A 24,501-nucleotide genomic window follows, 5' to 3' on the forward strand; every position below is an offset into this window, starting at 1 on the left:
GGTAATTTTTGACAAGAACTACATAGAGGTGGGGGAATGGAGGAGTATAGGAACATAGTTTATGTGTGCTATTGAAGTTAAGTTGGTATCAAAGAAAACAAGATTGTTATAGACTTAAGATGTTAAATTCAAGCCCCATGGTAAACACGAAGAAAGTACCAGAGAATATGATCATAGAGAAGAAAAGTAGAGTATGGTTTACGAGAAGTTGGGGAAGGGGCAATGCGGAGTTAATAAGAAATGAGTGTAGGGTTTCTGTTTGGGGTGAAGGGAAATTTCTAGTGAAGAATGGTGGGAAGGTGATGGCATTGCAACACTGTGAATGTGATTAATCCCACTAAATGGAATGCTTTGAAGGGGTCGGAATAGGAAGATTTATGCTGTATATATGCTTCCACATTAAAAAAAAAGACAGTCTAAATAGATAATGGCAATTAAATGCCATAGATGATCATGGATGAGATCTAAGAACAGAGGAGAAAAGGCTCAAAAGGACACAGTTGGGACATAAGGAAAAAAATGAAATACAGAATGTAAGCTTTATATCAATGTTAAATTTCTTGAACTTCTTAACTACACTTAATGTGATTACATAAATGAATATTCTTGTTCACAGGAAATGTATATGTGAATTATATTATTTGTTCAATGATGTGTGCAACTTGCTCTGATATGTTCAGAAAACAGAGTAATAGATGATGGATGATAAACAGGGAGGGAGGGAAAGAAAGAAATGGTAAAGTGACAAAATATTAAAGTTGGTAGATCAGGGTAGCGGTGCAGAGGAGTTGGGGTATGGTGGAGCTCTGTGTATGGGGTTTGTATTATTTTTGCAACTATTACTGTAAGTTTGAATTTATCTCAAAAAACAAACAAACAAACAAAAAACATATTGTCGAAGACGGTGGCTAGGAGAGACGGAGCAAAAAAACACCTCCATGAAAAATACTAGATAAAAGCCAGAAAGTGACCCAGAACATCAGCTCCAGCGATGCAACAGCTGGACAAGGACTGCCAAATCCACAGGGACTGTGCACTTGGTGAAACCGGAAGTCTGCATTCTGAAACGAGTGAGTAAGCTGCTGAATATCCAGCAGTCATGCTGAGGTGTGGGGAAACCGTGGGCTGGTATTTGGAGGCGGACTAGTTCTTTTGTAAAAAACCCAAAAGTGGCTGCAGATACAGCAGCGAGAACCTCACACTGAAGCGCAGCAGGAACGGGCTGTGAGAACGCCTTAATATCTGGCATGGAAGATAGCCTTTCGGGCACCCACTGCTAATTGTCTCAGAGCGAGAAGGCAGAGGTGAGCCGAAAGGGGAAAATAACCACACCCCTAGCAGCCGTCTTCCCGGTGGGCTGGGACTGCTCCTGCCCAGCGCTGCAGCCACAGCCCAGAGCTGCCCCAAAAAACCCAGTGTGACAGGAAGTGTTTCCATAACGTGCACATGCCACAATATCGGGTGTAGACAATAGCCTTTCACACACCCACACCTAATTCTCCCAGTGCTGGGAAGGTGGAGCTGTGCTAAAAGGGGGAAAGTAACATGTCCCATGCAGCCATCTTTACATCAGGCTGGGAACGCACCTACATGGCCCGGCGGCCCACAACTTCCCTTGAGGGACGGCATGCACTTGGATGTAGCACTGCCTCCCTCAGCAGAGGCCCAAGAAGCGCACGGCTTGGAAGAGGGAACCACTCGGAAATCCCAGGGACCATACGCCAATACCAAGGACTTGTGGGTCAGCAGCAGAGACAATCTGTGGCGAGACTGAAATGAAGGTTTAGACTCTTGCAACAGCCTTAAATCTCCAGGAACACCTGGGAGGTTTGATTATTAAAGCTGTCCTGCCTCCCTAACCACTCAGACACAGGCCTCACATTCACGGCAGACACCACCAACAGCACACGCAAACTTAGTGCACCAATTGGACCCCACAAGAATCAGACCCCCACACACCACAAATACAAAGTTGAGGAGAACTGACTTGAGGGAAATAGGTGACTCGCAGATGTCATCTGGTGGTTAGTTAAAGTCCTAACTAAAAGAACCCTATCCCAAAAGAAGTCTATCAAGAAAAGCAAATGCCAAGAGCCCAAAACAACAGAAAACTTTAAAGCATGTGAAAAAACCAGACGATATGGATAACCCAAACCCAAACACCCAAATCAAAAGATGAGAGGAAACACAGTACTTGGAGCAATAAATCAAAGAACTAAAGACAAACAACGAGAGCATGGCACAGGATATAAAGGACATGAAGAAGAGCCTAGAAGAGCATAAAGAAGAAATTGCAAGAATAAATAAAAAAAAAAGATAATCTTATGGAAATAAAAGAAACAGTTGACCAAATTAAAAAGATTCTGAATACACACAGTACAAGACTAGAGGAAGCTGAACAAGAAATCAGTGACCTCAAGGGCCATAGAATGGAAAAAGAAAGAATAAAAGAAAGAATGGGGAAAAAATTGAAAAAATTAAAATGGATCTCAGGGATATGATAGGTAAAATGAAACGTCCAAATATAAGACTCATTGGTGTCCCAGAAGGGGAAGAGAAGGGTAAAGGTCTAGAAAGAATGTTCAAAGAAATTGTTGGGGAAAACTTCCCAAACCTTATACACAATATAAATACACAAAGCAAAAATGCGCAGAGAACTCCAAATAGAATAAATCCAAATAAACCCACTCCAAGACATATTCTGATCAGACTGTCAAATACTGAGGAGAAGGAGCAAGTTCTGAAAGCAGCAAGAGAAAAGCAATTCACCACATACAAAGGAAACAACATAAGACTAAGCAGTGACTACTCAGCGGCCACCATGGAGGCGAGAAGGCAGTGGCATGACATATTTAAAATTCTCAGAGAGAAAAATTTCCAACCAGGAATACTTTATCCAGCAAAACTCTCCTTCAAATTTGAGGGAGGGCTTAAATTTTGCACAGACAAACAAATGCTGAGAGATTTTACTAATAAAAGACCCACACTACTTCAGATCATAAAGGGAGCCCTACCGACAGAGAAACAAAGAAAGGAGAGAGACATACGGAAAAAGGTTCAGTACTAAAGAGATTCAATATTGGTTCATTAAAGGACAATAAGAGAGAGAGGGAAAAAATATATCTGACAAACATAAACCAAAGGATAGGATGACTGATTCAAGAAATGCCTTCACAGTAATAACACTGAATGTAAATGGATTAAACTCCCCAATTAAAAGATATAGTTTGGCAGAATGGATGAAAAAATATGAACCATCAATATGTTACATACAAGAGACTCACCTTAGACACAGACACAAAGAAATTGAAAGTGAAAGGATGAAAAAAATATTTCATGCGAGCTCCAGCCAGAAGAAAGCAGGAGTAGCAATATTAATCTCAGATAAAATAAACTTTCAATGCAAGGATGTTATGAGAGACAAAGAAGGCCACTACATACTAATAAAAGGGGCAATTCAACAAGAAGAAATAACAATCACAAATGTTTATGCACACAATCATGGTGCCACAAAATACATGAGACAAACACTGGCAAAACTAAAGGAAGCAATGGATGTTTCCACAATAATTGTGGGAGACTTCAACACATCACTCTCTCCTGTAGATAGATCAACCAGACAGAAGACCAATAAGGAAACTGAAAACCTAAACAATCGGATAAATGAATTTGATTTAACAGACATATATAGAACATTACATCCCAGATCACCAGGATACACATTCTTCTCTAGTAATCACAGAACTTTCTCCAGAATAGACCATATGCTGGAACATAAAATAAGCCTCAATAAATTTAAAAAAATTGAAATTATTCAAAGTACATTCTCTGACCACAATGGAATACAATTAGATGTCAATAACCATCAGAGACTTAGAAAATTCACAAACATTGGAGGTTAAACAACACCCTCCTAAAATAAATGGTTTATAATGTAGAATATAGGGAAACTAGCGACAGACAGCAATTAATGAAAGGGGAACAGATAAGCTATCATGCGTAAATTTAACATTCTGCGAATGCCCAGGAATGACTATAGTTTGTTAATTTCTGATGAGTATGATAGGAACAAGTTCACAGAAATGTTGCTAGATTAGGTTATTTTCTTGGGGTAGAGTAGGAACATGCTGGACTCCCTTGTTATGGTTTGTTTGAAATGTTTTTTTTTATTGTATGTTCTTTTAAATTTTTTTTTATATAGTTGATTTAAAAAAAATAGTTATTAAAAAAAAATGAAAAAAATATGCAGAGCCCCCTTGAGGAGCTGGTGGAGAATGCAGGGGTATTGGGCATCCCCACCTCAATGGTTGCCGATGTGCTCACAGACACTGGGGACTGGTGGTTTGATGGGCTGAGCCCTCTACCATAGGACTTATCCTTGGGAAGACTGTTGATGCAAAGGAGAGGCTAGGCCTCCCTATAATTGTGCCTAAGAGCCTCCTCCCAAATACCTCTTTGTTGTTCAGATGAGGCCCTTTCTCTCTAGCTAAGCCAACTTGGCAGGTGAAATCACTGCCCTCCCCGCTACGTGGGATCTGACACCCAGGGGAATGAATCTCCCTGGCAATATGGAATATGAGTCCCAGGGTGGAATCTAGACCTGGCATCACGGGATGGAGAACATCTTCTTGATCAAAACGGGGAGGTGAAAGGAAATGAAATAAGCTTCAGTGGCAGAGAGATTCCAAAAGGAGCCAAGAGGTCACTCTGGTGGGCACTCTTACGCACAATACAGACAACCCTTTTTAGGTTCTAATGAATTGGAATAGCTAGCAGTAAATATCTGAAACTATCAAACTACAACCCAGAATCCATGAACCTTGAAGACGACTGTATAAAAGTGTAGCTTATGGGGGTGACAATGGGATTCAGAAAGCCATATGGACCACATTCCCCTCTGTCTTGTTTATGGATGGATGAGTAGAAAAATGGGGGAAGGAAAAAAAAAAGGCACCCAGTGTTCTTTTTTACTTTACATGTTCTTTTTCACTTTAATTTTTATTCTTATTAATTTTGTGTGTGTGGTAATGAAAGTGTCAAAAATTAATTTTGGTGATGAATGCACAACTATATAATGGTACTGTAAACAACTGAATGTATGCTTTGTTTTGTATGACTGCATGGTATGTGAATATATCTCAATAAATATGAATTTAAAAAAAATACAAGAGGATACCTCTAGATCCCAGAAAGTTGATCTACAAACAATGCACAAGGGAGGTCCCAGGTACTGCCAGGCACTCACATATAATAAAGTGACTGTAGGCAGCCTTGACCCGTAGAAGGGAAAGATGACTCAAGGAGGAAAGGATGGATACAGAGAAGCAAACTCGTCAGTGTTCATCCATCACAAGCCAGGACAGACATGTGCACTGCAGTCCCTAAAGAGAGACTGTATCCTCTGGGCAGAAAGATTTTATTAGACCTGCTCAGCTGCCTCCCAACTTTCGCTTTAATGTTATACTTCCAAACACCCTTCTGAACACTAATTTAGCTGCCAAGACACTTTGATATTGGCAAAGAAAGTGTCCTGCATGGGCAAACAAATTTTGCAAACATTAAAAATGGATGTCCCCCACATGATAGTAAATGGTATCTCCTTGTGATTTCAGTAAGTGCCAGTGTCACCAAAAAATTTATCATCTCTTTGCTTTTCTCATGTGTTAATACAGGTTTTCTTTGTCAACAAATTATTTGGTTTGTTTTAAGAGAGACAGTATGATGTAACAGAAAGAAATCAGTCCCTAGAATCAGATAAACTTGATATGGGATCCTGGCACCAAGAATGACTCACAGAGAGACTTGGGCAAGTCACTTAATGACTCTGGGTCTCAGCTTCCTTCTATGTAAAATGATACACCCCCAAGTAATTTGTAGGTATGTGGTGAGGACTAAATGAAATACCATCCAAGAAATGCCTATTCAGTATCTGCTCAATAAATGTGAGTTTTTTTCTTTTCCCTTTCCTGCCCCATTGTGAACATAAACCATATTTTGTATATACTTCTTTATTTTCCAGTCAACACAGCAAATAATAAGTATATTGAAGCATAGAAAATTTGGATAATTATGAAAGAGTAAGAAATAATACCAAGAATGTAACTCAGAAAACACAAAGTCCTGTGTAATATTCTACATAAACCAGGAATATGAAATGATCATTTCTTCCAAAGAGCTGGAAAGCCTTTAAAAATGTGTCCAACAACATGGATGAACCTTGAAGACATAATGCTGAGCGAAACAAGCCAGGCACCAAAAGAGAAATATTATATGCTACCACTAATGTGAACTTTGAAAAATGTAAAACAAATGGTTTATAATGTAGAATGTAGGGGAACTAGCAATAGAGAGCAATTAAGGAAGGGGGAACAATAATCCAAGAAGAACAGATAAGCTATTTAACGTTCTGGGGATGCCCAGGAATGACTATGGTCTGTTAATTTCTGATGGATATAGTAGGAACAAGTTCACAGAAATGTTGCTGCATTAGGTAACTTTCTTGGGGTAAAGTAGGAACATGTTGGAAGATAAGCAGTTATCTTAGGTTAGTTGTCTTTTTCTTACTCCCTTGTTATGGTCTCTTTGAAATGTTCTTTTATTGTATGTTTGTTTTCTTTTTAACTGTCTTTTCATACAGTTGATTTAAAAAAGAAGGGAAAGTTAAAAAAAAAGAAAAAAGAAAAACAAGGAAAAAAAGATGTAGTGCCCCCTTGAGGAGCCTGTGGAGAATGCAGGGGTATTGGCCTACCCCACCTCGATGGTTGCTAACATGACCACAGACATAGGGGACTGGTGGTTTGATGGGTTGAGCCCTCTACCATAGGTTTTACCCTTGGGAAGACGGTTGCTGCAAAGGAGAGGCTAGACCTCCCTATGGTTGTGCCTAAGAGCCTCCTCCCGAATGCCTCTTTGTTGCTCAGATGTGGCCCTCTCTCTCTGGCTAAGCCAACTTGAAAGGTGAAATCACTGCCCTCCCCCATACGTGGGATCAGACACCCAGGGGAGTGAATCTCCCTGGCAAAGTGGAATATGACTCCCAGGGAGGAATGTAGACCTGGCATCGTGGGACGGAGAACAGCTTCTTGACCAAAAGGGGGATGTGAAAGGAAATGAAATAAGCTTCAGTGGCAGAGAGATTCCAAAAGGAGCCGAGAGGTCACTCTGGTGGGCACTCTTACGCACACTTTAGACAACCCTTTTCAGGTTCTAAAGAATTGGGGTAGCTGGTGGTGGATACCTGAAACTATCAACTACAACCCAGAACCCATGAATCTCGAAGACAGTTGTATAAAAATGCAGTTTATGAGGGTCGACAATGGGATTGGGAAAGCCATAAGGACCACACTCCACTTTGTCTAGTTTATGGATGGATGAGTAGAAAAATAGGGGAAGGAAACAAACAGACAAAGGTACCCAGTGTTCTTTTTTACTTCAATTGCTCTTTTTCACTTTAATTATTATTCTTGTTATTTTTGTGTGTGTGCTAATGAAGGTGTCAGGGATTGATTTAAGTGATGAATGTACAACTATGTAATGGTACTGTGAACAATCGAAAGTACGATTTGTTTTGTATGACTGCGTGGTATGTGAATATATCTCAATAAAATGAAGATAAAAAAAAAAATGTGTCCAAGTACTAACTGTAAAATAATATAAAAGGTATGATCCAAAAAAACAGGTAAGTTTGTGTCACTCACCAAAAGAATCATGAAGGTTTTATCAAGAAAGAATTCCATTATTTAGGGTCTGGAATAGTTACCCAAGTAGTAACAGGGCTCTCATGTGGGTTATCAGGAGAGCTGGAAACAGTAGGAGCAGCAGTAGTAAATCTTTCCCCATTAGTCTCCTTTTCTTTATTACCTTCCCCACTGTACCACATTATGAGGAGCACTTTCACTACTCCAATTCTAGTTTTCTTGTCCTATTACCCCTCCTTCCATTTCTCATATAAAAATATAGCCTCAATGTTATAATACCATTTTTTAAATTGTGTATATGTAACAAATTGTAATACATTCTGATCTGGACAGTTACAGAAATAGATACTAACCTGTATGCCAGTATGTGTGCAGGCTAATTTTGTAAACTCAATACATCTGCCATCATTCACATCCCAAAGACACATCTCTCTGGAAAACAAAATAAATAATAGCTAACTTTAAATCTGACTTTTAAAAGTACCATACAGATTTCCAGCAATGTACCAGCCAGACAAGGTCTGCTAAATCCACAGGGACCATGCATTTGGTGAAACCGGGAGTCTGCATTCCGAAACGAATGAGTGAGCCGGCTGAAAGTCCGGCAGTCGTGCTGCGATGTGGGGAAACCATGGGTTGGTGTTTGGAGACGGACTAGTTCTTTTTTAAAAAAAAAAAACCAGGAGTGGCTACAGATATGGTAGTGAGAACTGCACAGTGAAGCACGGCAAGAGCGGGCAATGCTAACGCCTCAGTGTCTGGAGTGGAAGATAGCCCACCCCACACCCGCTGCTGATTGTCTCGGGGCCAGGGAGGCAGAGGGGAGCCAAAAGGAGAAAGAAACCATGCCCCTTTGCAGCCATCTCTCTGGCGGGCTGGGGACGCTCCTGCCGGGGCCGGAGCCATAGTCCAGAGCCGCACCAAGCGTCCCAATGTGACAGGGAGTGTCTCCCGCAGCACCGAGCACAGGCCACAGTATCGGCCGTGGACAGTGGCCTTTAGTGCACCCACAGCTAATTGTCCCAGAGCGGGGAAAGCGGAGCTGTGCGAAAAGGGGGAAATTAACACGCCCCATTCAACCATCTTTACAGAATGCTGGGAATGTCCCTGCACGGCCCGGCAGCCCAGGGCTTCCCTGGAGGGCCAGCGTGCACTTGTGACGTGACATAGCCTTTCCTCAGCAGACGTCCTGGAAGAGCACAGCTGAGAAGGGGGACCCACTCAGAAATCCAGGGACGCTATGCCAATACCAAGGATTTGTGGGTCAGCAGCAGAGACAATCTTTGGCAAGACTGAAATGAAGGCTTAGACTCTTGCAACAGCCTTAAATCTCTGGGAACACCTAGGAAGTATGATTATTAAAGTTGCCCTGCCTCCCTAACCACCCAGAACATGCCCCACATTCAGGGCAGACAGCACCAACAACACACCCAAAGTTAGTGCACCAATTGAACCCCACAAGAATCAGATCCCCACACACCACAAAGACAAAGTTGGGGAGAAGTGACTTGAGGGGAACAGGTGACTTGCGGATGCCATCTGCTGGTTAGTTAAAGAAAGAGTACGCCACCAAGCTGTAGATCTGACAAATTAGAGATTGGTATTTTTTATATCCAGAAAGAACCCTATCAAGTAAAGCAAATGCCAAGAGCCCAAAATCAACAGAAAATTTTAAAGCATATGATAAAACCAGACAATATGGAGAACCCAAACCCAAACACCCAAATCAAAAGATCAGAGGAGACATAGTACTTGGCACAATTAATCAAAGAATTAAAGACAAACAACGAGACCATGGCACAGGATATAAAGGACATAAAGAAGAAATTGTAAGTGTAAATAAAAAAATAGATGATCTTATGGAAATAAAATAAAATGTTGGCCAAATTAAAAAGACTCTGGATACTCATAATACAAGATTAGAGGAAGTTGAACAACTTAGTGTCCTCAAGGACCACAGAATGGAAAATGAAAGAACAAAAGAAAGAATGGGGAAAAAAATAAAAAATATTGAAATGGATCTCAGGGATATGATAGATAAAATAAAATGTCCAAATTTAAGACTCATTGGTGTTCCAGAAGGGGAAGAGAAGGGTAAAGGTCTAGAAAGAGTATTCAAAGAAATTTTGGGGAAAACTTCCCAAACCTTCCACACAAAATAAACACACAAGGCATAAATGCCCAGAGAACTCCAAATAGAATAAATCCAAATAAATCCACTCCAAGACATATTCTGATCAGACTGTCAAATACTGAAGAGAAGGAGAAAATTCTGAAAGCAACAAGAGAAAAGCAATTCACCACACTACAAAGGAAACAACAAAAGACTAAGCAGTGACTACTGAGCAGCCACCATGGAGGCGAGAAGGCAGTGGCATGACGTATTTAAAATTCTGAGAGAGAAAAATTTCCAACCAAGAATACTTTATCCAGCAAAACTCTCCTTCAAATTTGAGGGAGAACTTAAATTTTGCACAGACAAACAAATGCTGAGAGATTTTGCTAATAAAAGACCTGCCCTACTTCAGATACTAAAGGGAGCCCTACCAACAGAGAAACAAGAAAGGAGAGAGAGAGATAGAAAAATTTAAGAGACATATATAGAACATTACATCCTAAATCACCAGGACACACATTCTTCTCTAGTGATCATGAATCTTTCTCCAGAATAGACCATATGCTGGGACATAAAAACAAGCCTCAATAAATTAAAAAAAAAAATTGAATATATTCAAAGCACATTCTCTGACCACAACAGAATACAAATAGAAGTCAATAACCATCAGAGACTTAGAAAATTCACAAACACCTGGAGGGTAAAAATGAGGGGGAAATGAAAACATTCCTGGATAATCAACAGCTGAGGGACTTCATCACCAGTAGATCAGTCCTATAAGAAATGCTAAAGGGAATCATGCAGGCTGAAAGGAAGGGACACTAAACAATTGACTGAAACTACACGAAGAAGGAACGATTTCCAGTAAAGATCACATGGTAAATATAAATACCAATACTACTGTATTTTTGATTTGTAACTCCACTATTTACTTCCTACAGGATCTAAAATACATAAACTGTAAAATGATAAATCAGTGGGTTTGGACTCAATGTAAAATATGTAATTTTTGACAAGAACTACATAAAGGTGGGGGAATGGAGGAGTATAGGAACATAGTTTATGTGTCCTATTGAAGTTAAGTTGGTACCAAAGAAAAACAACATTGTTACAGACTTAAGATGTTAAAGTTAAGCCCCACGGCAAGCACAAAGAAAGTATCAGAGGATTTGACCATAGACATGAACAGTGGAGTATGGGTTACGAGATGTGGGGGAAGGGGCAATGGGAAGTTAAGAAATGAGTGTAGGGTTTCTGTTTGGGGTGAAGGGAAATTTCTAGTAATGGATGGTGGGAAGGTGATACCATTGCAACATTCTAAATGTGATTAATCCCACTAATGGAATGCTAGGGAGGGGTTGGAAAGGGAAGATTTAGGCTGTATATATGTTCCCACAATTGAAAAAAAAAGACAGTCTAAATAGATACTGACAATTAAATGCCAAGGATGATCCTGGATGGGATCTGAGGATGGAGGAGAGGAGGCTCAAAGGGACACAGTTGGGACATAAGAAGAAAAAAAAAAGGAAATATAGAATGTAAGCTTTGTATCAATGTTGAATTTCTTGAACTTCTTAGCTGCGCTTAATGGGATTGCATAAAAGAATGTTCTTGTTCATGGGAAATGTATATGTGAATTATAGTTTGTTCAAGGATGTGTGCAGCTTGCTCTCATATGTCTATCTATCATATCCCTATCTATCATCTATTGATGGTGGATGATAGATAGGGAGGGAAGAAGGGAGGGAGGGAAAGAAAGAAATAGTGGTGTGACAGGATTTAAAGTTGGTGGATCGGGGTATCGGGGGAGGGGGTTGGGGTATGCTGGAGTTCTGTGTATGGGGTTTGTATTGTTTTTGCAACTGTTCTTGTAAGTTTGAATTTATTGCAAAATAAAATTTAAAAAAAATAAAAGTACCATACAACGTTGTCACAGTGGTTTGAAATTAATCTTCCATTGAAGTTAACATACTGCACAAAAAGGAGTGTATAGTAATTATAGCTCTTGGTAAAAAATTCCGATTCTCTCATCCAGCATGCTAACTCTCCTTCTACCCTTCCCACCCCCACCATGACCCACATCTTTTCTGGGCAATGGTAGGCTTGCACTTCCTGCTTCCCTTTTGGCTGGTGGAGTCTTGTGAGTAATTTTGGCTAAAACTGATAGGGTATACTCCAGAACTCTCTCTCTCCTCTGCCTCTGCTCCAGATAGCAGCTGCTCCCTCAGCCTGAACCTTAAAGTAAGGATAATAATAAAGCAAAGCAATACCCCAAGGCAATGCATGATGGGCAAGAAGACAAAAACAAGAAATAAACTTTCAATTCAAACCACTGAAATTTTCCAGAAGTTATCAATGCATAATCTTGCCTATACCAACTGGTACAACAGCTTTGTATTGGTACTTTAATTCCATAATAAAAACTTCACAATATAATTTATGTAATCAAAATAACTTGATAAAATATTTCTTTACACATTAACAAAGTATTTAATTCACATGTAATTCATGAGGATATGTAGCTAGAAAATTTAGGACTGCAAAAAACAAAAGTTAATGTCAACTGAATTCCAAGCTTTTGCAAATTAAATACAATGTTCCAGTTTTGATTCAGTATTTATTGCAGAAGTTTTATTGAGTGTATATATATCTATTTTAAAGAGCTTATATCTCAAACTAAGTACATAACACTGGAAATCAGAAATATGAATATGCCTTGCCTTTTGAAGAAAGAAACTTAAGATTTATTTAATAGAAGACAATGTTAGCAAAATGCAATGAACCTGATATTGGTAAGGTCTGCTTTGAGATGCCATTTTCCTATATCTCACACGGTATGAAAAAAATTTTCACAGGGCATTCGATTTACTTAGACTATGCATTGTAATGTGAAATGTACTTTAATTGACCAAAAGGTACTATGTTTTTAACTTGATGGTCCCTCTTCTTGTTCCAAAGAGTACAAGGTTCCCTTCAAATTCATAATACTATGAGGAATGGGGATGGGAAAAGGGGGAATTCTTTATAATTCTCCTCAAGTTCCCTCTCTTCAGTAACATACAGTATAAAAATACAATTCTCTAAGCACCAAAAATGTTTTAAAAATTCCCCACACTCCAGGCCATACAACTACTATCTGATGACCTCTCCAAAATCAAGCTACATTTTGAGACTTAGGAACACATATAGTTATTTTAGAGCATTAATACATATCAGTTAAACTGTATGAACTTCTGCATGCCATCATTTTCCAAATGTATGCTAACCCAGCATTGTTCAGGCTTTTTAAAAACCTGAAAGCCCTGGCAACTCAAAAGAATGCCATGGGGACTAATGACTATGCTTTAACTTTTATGGTACTCTTAAGTTTCTCAAAAGCAAGGCAAGGACATAATCATAAATTGCAATAAAAGTTTATAAAATCCATTAATAGAGATAATATTCACATCCTAAAAACCAAATTTAAAATATCTTTAGAGAAGAAAAAGCTTTTATTCAAAAGATACTCCAAAAGGGGGGGGGGGACAAAAAAACTCCTTCCTACTTACTAATATACTAATACTGTTTACAATAAAGACTTCTGAGGAAAAAAAAAAATGAATAAGAAAACACTTACCCACTCTCAGATGCACTCACAATATACTGTTTGTCACTGGAAGCACAAGCTTTAGACAAACAAGTGATTGAAGCTGTATGACCAAACAACAGTGCTCGGGGATTAATCTAGAAATGCAAAAATATGTGTGTCTAAGCACCAAATTTAAAAAGAAAAAAAAACATTGTAATGTAAGGAATATTATTACATGTATACCTTTTATTTAAATCCTACCATATTCCATAAAGATTTGTTATGCCATAGTTAATAATTAAACATTTTACACATTATCAAATCAAAGAAATATCATAAAATAATCTGTTTAATAAGTCATAAAGGCCATCCATCTTCAAAGAACACACAGTACAAAAGCAAAAATTATCAAGTTATCACTGACACGGCAAGATGACTAGAAGAATAAAAAGATGGGATGTACCAGTTTTTAAACGTAAACCAGGGCTAGCCCAGATGGCTGCCACAGCAAGCTCTGCAGCTCATGGGCCCCAAGTCCCCTGTTCTGGGGCCTGGGGATAAGTTTGGCTACAGACATTCCGTGAAATGAAAAGGGGGGAAAAAAAAGTAAATCATAAAAATACCATGTTCCAATCTGGGACCAATCTGAATCTGACTAGTTCTCGAGTCAGCCATCATTCAACATTCTTCTTTTTTTCATCCTCTTTAGTTTTTCCTTTCTTCCCACTACCTTAAATGCTATAGTTACTATTCATTAAAAAAATCCCTATTATGTCCAAGTACTGTGATAGCTGTCTAATACACAACCCATCATTTAATCCTTGCCACAGACTTGTGTGGCAAACACTATTTTAAACATATGGAACACAAAAGAGTTAAGTAAATTGTCCAAAGTCACACAGCTAAATGCTGGAGAAGCCATTAATAGACCTGGGTTGGTGCACCTCCGAAGTCTGAGCTCTTAACCATAACATTTTACTTCTTTTATCAAATGTTTTGTATTATAGTATTCTCCAAGTAAGTTGGTTCTCCTACTAGAATGGAAGCTTCATGAAGGCAGGAACCAGTCTCATAAATATCATGTAATTTCGTAGGTAGTAGAAGCTCAACAAATATTGCATTTAAGAGACAATACCTACATCAACAGGTTTTCTCTTTCTTTAGTTTTAGTACCACCTCTCTATGTACTCAATAAACTGATACTTCTGCAATTTGTCTCTAATATCTTATTCCCACCATGGGTTTAGTTCAAGCTTCTGCCTTTTTCCAAAGTGACAGGAGACCAAGATATGAATGCCAAAAGTTCTACTACAGTTTGAATCCTTTCCTAGCAAAAGAGGAAGGAAAGATACCATGATCTCAAAAGAAAGCAGGATGTGCCTCATCTCTGAGTGTGTCAATTATTCTTAGTGGTCCTCCAAAGGCATAAATAGCTGCTAGAAAGTATAACATAGGAAGACTCTACACATATTTGAAGACAATAATCAAATCACCTTTAATTTAGCCTTCTTTTCTTCTGGGTAAATAGTTCAATCTTGATATCTAACAAAAGATGTATTTCTCTCCTACTTCCTACCCCAATGCCACTCCCATCCACCAAGTCACCTTTGACCGTCTTCTTATTTGAACTTATATAAAATATAATATTCTTTTGAAATATATGAAAAAAATTTGGTAAAAGAATTATCTCTGTGATCTCACAAGTCTTAATACTTGTATTCATTCCAATAAAATGTGGTGTGATTTTTTTTCCTCTCATCACTACATTGCTGGTTCATATTTGGTTTGCTATCAATCCTGAAGGCACATCACATTCTACAACACTCACTTACAGTCACTTTCCAATCTGTATGCCCAGTCCTTACATGTCATCCAAGTTTCGTGAGATCCTTCTTCCAGTTTACCAAGGTCATTAGATTGAATTTCCCAAGGACAAGAAATGTGCTGTATTTATCTTTGTGCCCCCAAAGGCCTAGAATTCAAATGTTCATTATTGTTAAATTATTGAGTTTGGATTTAATTAACTTTCTTCTGAGTACTGTCAATAGTAATCCCCATATGGCTGCGTACCTTCCCTAATGTGACCTAATCTTATATAGCCGTCTCCAACTCCTCCTCTGTATGCCCTGGAACTCAAGGACCAGTGATCACCAAAATCCTCTCTAGTCTCAACTTTATTTCTGAACATTATTCACAACCTCTTTCTTTAATCAAAACCTGGTTGCTATCCCCTGAGGATAGTTTCCACTGAAGCCCACCAAAGGTGGCTGGGTTTTCTCCATCATGTCATGTATTGTAATGCAGGGAGGAAGAATAAATGCCTTCTTTGCTCCTCATTCTCTCTTTTAGAAGATTTGGCTCTCCCTCCTCCTGCAAAACCTTTATCATTTTCGTAGTTTACACCATCAGCACCCCACTTTATTATACCCAGTACAGATATCCAAGTCATTCCCTCTTATTCTTGACGATTTTGGCACTTGGCTCACTGTCTCACTCTCCAATACTTTTCATATATTAATTCTATGTGATTTCAATATCCTCATAGGTAACCCTTGCATTACCCTGACCTCTTACTCCCAAATCTCCTTACCTATAATGATCTTGACATCCACCCCACTGTACTCCAGTCCCATTACCAGCTCCATCTGAGCATCTCACTCTCCAACTGCCACCTCCTATCTTTCTAACTCACTCCACCACATCTCCCAACTACAACAATTCTTTACCCTCACCAAAACCTCAGATCCACCACCGCCTTACCATTATTGCATTATCCTTCACCCCCTCATATTGATGCCAGCCATATTGACTACCACCTAACTTAAGAGTTCCTGACACATCATCTACAATTACTACCCCTTGCATAAGTGCTCAAATCACTTGCCTCCCTTGCCCTCTCTTAGCCTTGCTAGGCAAAACCTCAACCCAGTTAAGTCTGGCTCTTTTTTTGACTTAGGCCTACACCCAAGCTGCTGAAGGTGGCTGAAAAATAATATACCACTACACTGACTACCTCCCAATAGATTAATGACGTCTAAATTCAAGGGTGTCCTGAGTGCTGTCCAGCAGTCCTACTCTATTTCTCTAGTCTACTCATTCTCCCACCCTCCAGGTACCCTTTCATAGCTTCTCTTTCTCTTCAACCTTCAGCAGCTCCTTCCCTATTCTCACTTTCAGCCAATGACCTTGCTTATTTTTCTGAAAAATAGTAGAAGCACCATGAAGATTTCTACACTTCCACCAAGACAGCAATCAATCTACCTATACCAATATACTCTAGTTTCTCTAGTACAGTGAATAAATGTTTCTTGCTCTTATCAAAGAACAACCACTCAGCATGAGCACTAGACCCACTACCCTCCAGCCCACAGACATGACTTCAACTGCCATTTCTCTCTTAAATAGCATCAATATATCCATGTAAAACATTTTAAGTGTACAAATAAAGTGATACAACAAAATTATCAGTATTCACTCATTTTTTTTTTTTTTGGAGGGGTGGTTCATTCTCTTCAATATACAAACATGCTAAAATACCTTCCATTAAAACAAAAAAAACAGCAACTCACAAATCAATAGGAAAAAGGACAAAAACCACATGATCATCTCAATAGATGGAGAAAGCAAATTTGACAAAATTCACACACTTTCATGACAAAAAAACACTCAGCAAACTAGAAATTGAGGAGAATTTACTCAACCTGATGAAGGGTATTTATATCTATGAAAAACTCAGTCAACGTGATATTTAATGGAGAAACACTGGATGTTTTCCCCCTGCGATGAAGAACAAAGAGGACATTTGCTCTCACAACTTCTATTCAAGATTGTACTGGAGGTACAAGTCAGGGCAGTTAGGAAGAACATGAAATAAAAGGAATACAGATTGGAAAAAAAAGTAAAACTATCTCTATTAGAGAGGACATGAAGACGTATATAGACCATCCAAAGAAATCCACTAAAAAAAACTATTAGAACAAACAAACAAATTTAGCAAGGTTTCAGGATACAAAATCAATGTATAAAAATCAGCTGGCTTTCTGTACTAAAAATGCACAATCTGAAAATGAAATTAAATAAACAATCCACTTTACAATAGATTCAAAAAATAAAATTCTTAGAATAAATTTTAACAAAACAAGTGCAAAACAGACTCTAAAAACTATAAAACACTGTTGAAAGAAATTAAATACATAAAAATAAATGGAAAGAAACCTTACATTCATGGACTGAAAGACTTAATACTGTTAGGATGGCAATACTCCCCAGTTGATCTACAGATTCAAAACAATCACTGTCAAAATCCCAGCTGCCTTCTTTGCAGAAAATCTTAAATGTAACAAATATTAAGTCACTTGGAGTATATACAGTATTTGGAAATAGCCAAAAGCCAGCAGAAGACAATGCTGATGAATAAGGTATGTAACTAATCAATCTGAATAACACCAATTTTATTCAAAACATATTCCACAGAAAATATTGTGAGCCCAAGTATTATTCTGGGACTGTGTTACTTTCCAGTAATTAATTCCTTATATTTAAAATGAACAGGAGGCATTTCAAATACTCACTTCCAATTCTACTGAAAGATCCCAGAGACATATTTGTCCATCATGGCATCCTGTTACGATTGTGGCCCCATCGTCTGTTAAAAGTACTGTTGAAATGCAATGCGTTGGTGCTTTGCGACCCCAAAGAACGATGGGTAGAACAAGGCTATTTCCTGCCATTGTGTTTTCAGACCTGAAAATGTTATAACAATAATGTAAGGTATTACAAAATTTCCTTTAAAACATGTTACATATTTTTATTATGAAGTCAACTTGGGTAATTTGAAAATAAGCATATAACCTGGTAGTAAAATTTACTCATTTAAACCTTATAATTCTTAAAAAAAATTCTAATTTATTTTAACTATCCCAGATTTGGGTCCTGAAATTTACCAGTGAAAAGTCAATGACTTCGGCACGTCATATTTACTCAGTATTTTAGCTATAAAGCACTTTGATATACACTATTTTGACTTGACTCTGGAAACAGTCTTATGAGGTTGGCAGGGTAGAAACTGAGCCATAAGTCCTATCCCCTGCCTGGGGACACAGAACTAGTAAGTGATAGAACTCAGATGCAAATCCTTACCTTCTGACCCCAAGTACTCTGCCTCTACAAAAAAGATCAAATATAAAAACTATTCTCAGAAAGTCCAGCGCACACAGACTGTACCACAACCACTAGACAATAATTATGAAGAACTGAACTTTCCAAGTGCTAGGAATTGTTCTAAATATTGTGCAAGTGTATGTGTACTTATATACACACACACTCAAATAACCCTCACAACAAATCATGAAGTAATATTATCACCCCTCTTTCAAAGATAAAGAATTTGAGGCACAGAAAGTTTAAGTCACTCGCATCCAAGTCACGATGTTAGAAGTGATAGAGCCCAAATCAGAATTCAGGTAGTCTGACTTCAAAACTAGGGTTCTGGCTCACTTTGCTATACTACCAATGATGAGTGGGGATGCTCATTAAGTCTCCAGACCAGCAATAAAATCAGAATCAAAGCAAAATTCAGTGTTCCACAGTATGCTAAACATTACAAAGAGTATGTTAAATGAGAAACTCCTTCAACCACATTTACTACAAACCTTTTATGTCTCAGAGACATGTATGTCTCTTGTTGTAAAGGCTACTAATTGAGGGAAAAATAATTTCTTTTTAAACTTCCATAATAAAAATATAGTTTTTGATAAAGGCATTTAAATTTGAGATGAATAATCAATTAACCAGTGATTATTAGAGTATACCACTTCCAGGAGAGCACAAATAAAAGGAATTGTTCCTCCATAAAATCAAAATCTGGTTGGTGAAACATCTAGACTTAACTGTGGTAAACTATGTGGATAAAGACCGAAATGCTAAAAGTACAGAGACGTTAAGGAGAAATAAAGATGAAATAGTCAAAGAGTACTCCAGAGCAGAGAGAAGACACTGCTAGATCTTATGAGCCACGAGGGGGATTACCTATGAACTTGACAGATGGTCAATCAAAAGAAATGGTCAGTTAAAAGAACATGAGGACTTCCAGTTGACTAAGACGACTGTGCAAGATGTTCCAAGGAACCATCCCTCTACAGAATCTTGAAATAACTAGCAAAACTTTTCAGATCCATCTTCCTCAAAATTCTGGAAAACAGCTAAAGGGCTACAGTAACTGAGGGAGTGCTGAATCAAGAAAATGCAGCTTTAAACAAGAAAGAAAAAGCCTGAGGCATCCTTGCAGGGTCCTCCCCACCCCAGGGCAGTGTGAAGACATTCTGCACTCCATTGTGGGTACCTGGCCCTGTTCTGGAGGGAGCAGAGTAACCCCTACCTGTTCATACTGGGGTACCTGCATATCGGTGCCATTCTATCAGGGGGCAGCCTGAAAGACTGATTTAGGAAAAGTCCTCTCTGGCTTGCCCTCCCAGGACTAGCCCTGTAGGCAGAAATAGTTACCTCACAGCTAAAGCGGTATAAGAAACAATTAAGCCTAAGCAGCCTGAGGCAAAGATTCCTGGCTTTAAGATCTAGGATACAGGGCCCAGGTAAGGGAGTAAAATCTAATTCATAGGGACTAGAGGGGATATTCAGATTCCTGTAAGGAAAGGAATTCCTAAGTCCACAAGTGAGCAAAGACCCAGGAAAAACACAGGCTCAGAAAAGACAGAGAGGACCCCATACTTCACTTTCACCTTGGACTGATCCTCTTACATAGGAAGGAAAGCACAAGCCAATGCAGAACCAACTTGCAAAGGCTATGAAAGGTGTTTTTTGAGATGGTTTATTTATTTTTCTTAGCTACTGGCATTCAAAGAAATCTCTGTAATTTAACAAGTTGGACACAAGCTTAAGGAACAGATAGCTCAGGGACTAAAACCCAAAGTTAATATATTAATTCTTTAAAATATATAGAGTGTAACAAAAGATTACAAGACAAAGAAAGAGGAAATGACAACCATGACTAGAAACATGATACTCAAATTTTGAAATGCCAAGGACAAGATGACAGTTCCGAAAGCTGCAAGAGAAAAACAAAGTGCTATGTACAAGGGCGCCCCAATAAGATTAAGTTCCAGTTACTCATCAGAAAGCAAGGAGGAAAGAAGGTAGTGGGATAAATATAAATATTTAAAGTGTTGGGAAACTGAAAAAAAAACCCTGTCAACCAAAATTTTTATATCTGGTGAGACTGTCTTTCAAAAATGAGGGAGAGATTAAAACATTTCCAAATACACAAAAGTTGAGGGAGTTTGTTAACACTAGACCTACCCTATAAGCAATGCTAAAGGAAGTTCTTCAGAATGAAAGGAAAGGACACCAGTCAATGGATCAATGCATAAAGAAATAAAGACCTCCAATAAAGATAACCATATCAGTAATTATAAATGCCAATACTACTGTATTGTATTTTTTGGTATGTGATTCCACTTTTTCCTTCATATAGTTTCTAAAATGCAAATGCAAATAAAACAAAATAAATAAATTTATGGTTTTGGACATACAATGTACAAAGATAAAAAGTATAACAGCAATAACAAAAAGGTGGAGGGATGCAGGGATTTAGGAACAGTGCCTGTGTACGCTATTGAAGTTAAGCTGATATCAAATCCAACATGACTGAAATAGAATTAAGATGTTAAATTTAAGCACCATAGTAACCACAAAGAAAATATCTGAAAAAATTATACAGAAAGAAATGAGAAGTGACTGAAAAGGGTAAACTACAAAAAATAAAATGCACAACTATGTGATGATACTGTGAGCTAGTGATTGTATACTTTGGATGGTTTCTGAATATATCTCAATAAAACTGCATTAAAAATAAATAACAAATAAATAAATAAGATTGTAGGTATTAATGGAAGAATTGAGGGACAAAAAGTTATAAGACTTACAAACACCAAATAGCAAGATGGCAGAAGAATTATCAGTAGTTACTCTAAATGCAAATGAATTAAACTCTCCAGTCAAAAGGCCGAGATTGGCAGAATGAATAAAAAAGCATAACTCAACTATAAGCTGTTTATAAGAGACTCTCCTCAAATTCAAAGCATAAGTAGACTGAAAGTGAAAGGATGGAAAAAATACATACATGCAAGTAGTAACCAAAGGAGAGCTGGGGTAGCTGTATGAATATCAGATAAATTGACTATAAGTCAAAAATTGTTACAAGGGACAAAGAAGGTCATTATATACTGATAAAGGGATAAATTCAACAATAAGACATAACAGTTATAAATATATATGCACCTAACAGCAGAGCCTCACAATATATGAAGCAAATATTGAAAGATTTGAAGGCAGAATAGAAAGTACTACACTAACAGTAGGTGATTTGAATACACTACTTTCCAGAATTGATAGAACATCTAGGCAAAAGATCAATAAGGGTTACATCACTTCCCCTCAAACTCAGATTTGGCTGTGGGTAGGCACAGGGGTTCAATATGCATATCAAGAAGTATTACTTCTGTTTTGGGCCAATCTTTCCCGGCCACAGCATGACATTCATCTCCAATGATAGCAAAGTGTTTAGATTCTATAAATTCAAATGTCATAAAAGCTTTAAAAAGAAGCATAATTCTCACAAGGTGAGGTGGACTAAAACATTCCAGAAAGCATCTGGTAAAGAGCTTAAAATGGATAATTCATTTGAATGTGGAAAACATAGAAATGAACCCACCAAGTACCAGTGAGAACTTTGGAATAAAACTATTGATGTAGTGATGTGAGTTGAAGAAATTAAACAGAAACACCAAGCTAAATTTACAATGAACAGGTTAAAGAAAAATAAAGAATTACAGAAAGTTCAGAACGTCAAAGAAATCAAGCAAAACATCCATCTTCTCCAGGCTCCTCTTGCGGGCAAAAGAAAGCAGCTGGGAAAAGGAAAAACAGCTATTGAGGCTGATCTTAATGATATGGGAATGCTCAGGTGTGACTATGGTTCATTAATTTTCTTTTGGTATGGTAGGAGTATATTAGAAGGAATGAAGTTATTTCAGAATATTTGTTTCTTCTATTGCTTTGCTTTATTTTGTTAGAAGAAAAAACAGTACAGCAATTAAAACAGGATACAGACATGGAAGATATTTCTTTAAATCTCGCTGTCTGTAACCATTTCTACATGTACATTTTTAAATCTCTTCTGGAGACTGGGAACTTCTAAACTATTGATTTATTTTTTCCATAAGATCACTCAAATGAAAGGTAATTAAAAAATACATCTCTCCTATACTGCTATCTATAAAATATCAGATATAACAGATATTAGATTGTATCTCAGCTTTAAACCTTCACTGATAAGTTGTACTTATGTAAATTGTGAAAATTCTGTTTGTAAGTACAGAAGGGCATTGCGGGCATAAAGTGGTCATGTCATTTGGATAATGGCCCTAGGCAGCATTTATGTAATAAGTAATGATAAAATTCATGGGTAATGATAAACAAAATAAAACTTTCTATGCAATAAAATACTCCCTTTATTAATGTTATACAAGGGGGGATAAAATAAGGAACTAACAATCTGTATGAAAATCAGCCTCAAATGATACTTTTATCTTAATTATAGGAATTCCCGTTACAGTTGACTAGAATTTTAGATGAGCATTTTGGCCCTTAAGAGATTAAAGTCTAATTATGTTGGACTGTTCTGACCTGGTTTAAGTGTGCCAATAGCCATTTGTGGATGTTATGGGTGAGAACTCAATAATCTTTTCCTGAAATGGCATTAAAGTCTATTAATTTCCACTAACTAGAGATTCCTGGTGGAACAAGCTGTATTTTCCGAGCTTTGCACTAATTTAGAAGCAGAGGAATCCCAGTGCCTTTTAAAATATTTTGCATTGTTTTCTTTACAAAAACCTCCTGCTGTTTATGGAAAATAGAGTTTATGGGTAGAGCATTGGTTCATTATTTGCATGTGAAAAAAAATCATTTCTAAAGTTTAAAAAAAAAATCAGTAAGGAAATAGAAGACTTGAACAATACTCTAAAGCACCTAGACCTAACAGACATATAAGGAACACCTCACCAACAGCAGCAGAATACACATTCTTCTCTAGTGCACATGGATCATTCTCCAGAACAGAGCATATATTATGTCACAAAACACGTCTCAAGAAATTGAAAGATACTGAATTCATATAATGCATTTTCTCCAAACACAATGGAATGAAGGCAGAAATCAATAACAGAGGGAGAAATGGAAAACTTAAAAATGTGTAGAAATTAAACAGCGTAATCTTGAACAACCAGTCAAAGAAGAAATCACAAGGGAAATTAAGAAATATCTTGAGGCAAATGAAAATGAAAATACATTTCAAATGGGATACAGCAAAGGCAGTGCTAATGGAAATGTATAGCTCTAAATCCTTACATTAAAAAAAGAAGAAAAATCTCAACTGAGAGATACAATCTCACGACGGAAGAATCTAGGAAAAGAAGAGCAAACTAAAGCCAAAGCAAGCAGAAGGAAAGAAATAACAAAGAATCAAGTGGAGAGAAATGAAATAGAGAATTAAAACACAAGAGAGAGAATCAACAAAACTAAAAATTGGTTCTTTGAAAAGATAGATAAAATCAACAAACATTTAGCTAGAATAACAAAGTAAAAAGAGAGCAGACAAATTAAAATCAGAACAATCAATATGGTGCTGATAGTCCATGGCACTAGAGATCCACAAAATATCAATACTGGATAGGACTACTCAGACGCTTCTAAGAGGCAAGACTCTGGATGACAGTGTTTTTGACACCTTAACAGTTTTGTGAAGTTGAAAGACATTGGGGGGAGAAAGAAGATGCTGGCATAGAAAGGAGTGGAAGTTGGTTAGTCCCCCTGAAACAACTAATAAACAACCAGGAACGATTAGTAAATAATCTGGAACAACTGCAGGGGGACAACCGTGACTGTCCACACATCATACACTAACCTGGATTGGGAGGAATGCCTGAGATTGCAGCATAAAATATGTAAGTAAAACCTGCGGAACCAGGCCGAGAGAAACCCCTCCCCCCATGGCAGTCCAAACTGCAAAACCTCAATGTGTAAAAGAGCAGCACTCTCTGAACAAG

The 24,501-nt window shown here is 37.8% G+C and overlaps 1 protein-coding gene, 1 non-coding gene and 1 pseudogene across 5 annotated transcripts in view; 2 read left to right on the forward strand and 1 right to left on the reverse strand.

Moving 5' to 3' along the window:
• Positions 1-24,501, reverse strand: part of WDR7 (WD repeat domain 7) — a 430,734-nt gene that overhangs the window by 354,275 nt on the left and 51,958 nt on the right. For all 4 annotated transcript variants that reach the window (XM_037806351.1, XM_037806353.1, XM_037806352.1 and 1 more), the window contains exons 2-4: positions 17,953-18,124; positions 13,430-13,536; positions 8,051-8,129 (exon numbers count right to left, since the gene is read on the reverse strand). In XM_037806351.1, the coding sequence (XP_037662279.1) occupies positions 8,051-8,129; positions 13,430-13,536; positions 17,953-18,111 (345 nt within the window). In that variant the 5' untranslated portion in view covers positions 18,112-18,124. The remainder of the gene's footprint in view (positions 1-8,050; positions 8,130-13,429; positions 13,537-17,952; positions 18,125-24,501) is intronic.
• Positions 13,840-13,960, forward strand: LOC119511949. Its single transcript, XR_005212290.1, has one exon. It is a non-coding gene; the product is annotated as a small nucleolar RNA SNORA5 (small nucleolar RNA).
• LOC119511249 lies at positions 21,874-22,595 on the forward strand (annotated as a pseudogene).

The sequence above is a fragment of the Choloepus didactylus genome, chromosome 16 (assembly GCF_015220235.1).
Source record: "Choloepus didactylus isolate mChoDid1 chromosome 16, mChoDid1.pri, whole genome shotgun sequence".
In the NCBI taxonomy this organism is placed as follows: Eukaryota; Metazoa; Chordata; class Mammalia; order Pilosa; family Megalonychidae; genus Choloepus; species Choloepus didactylus.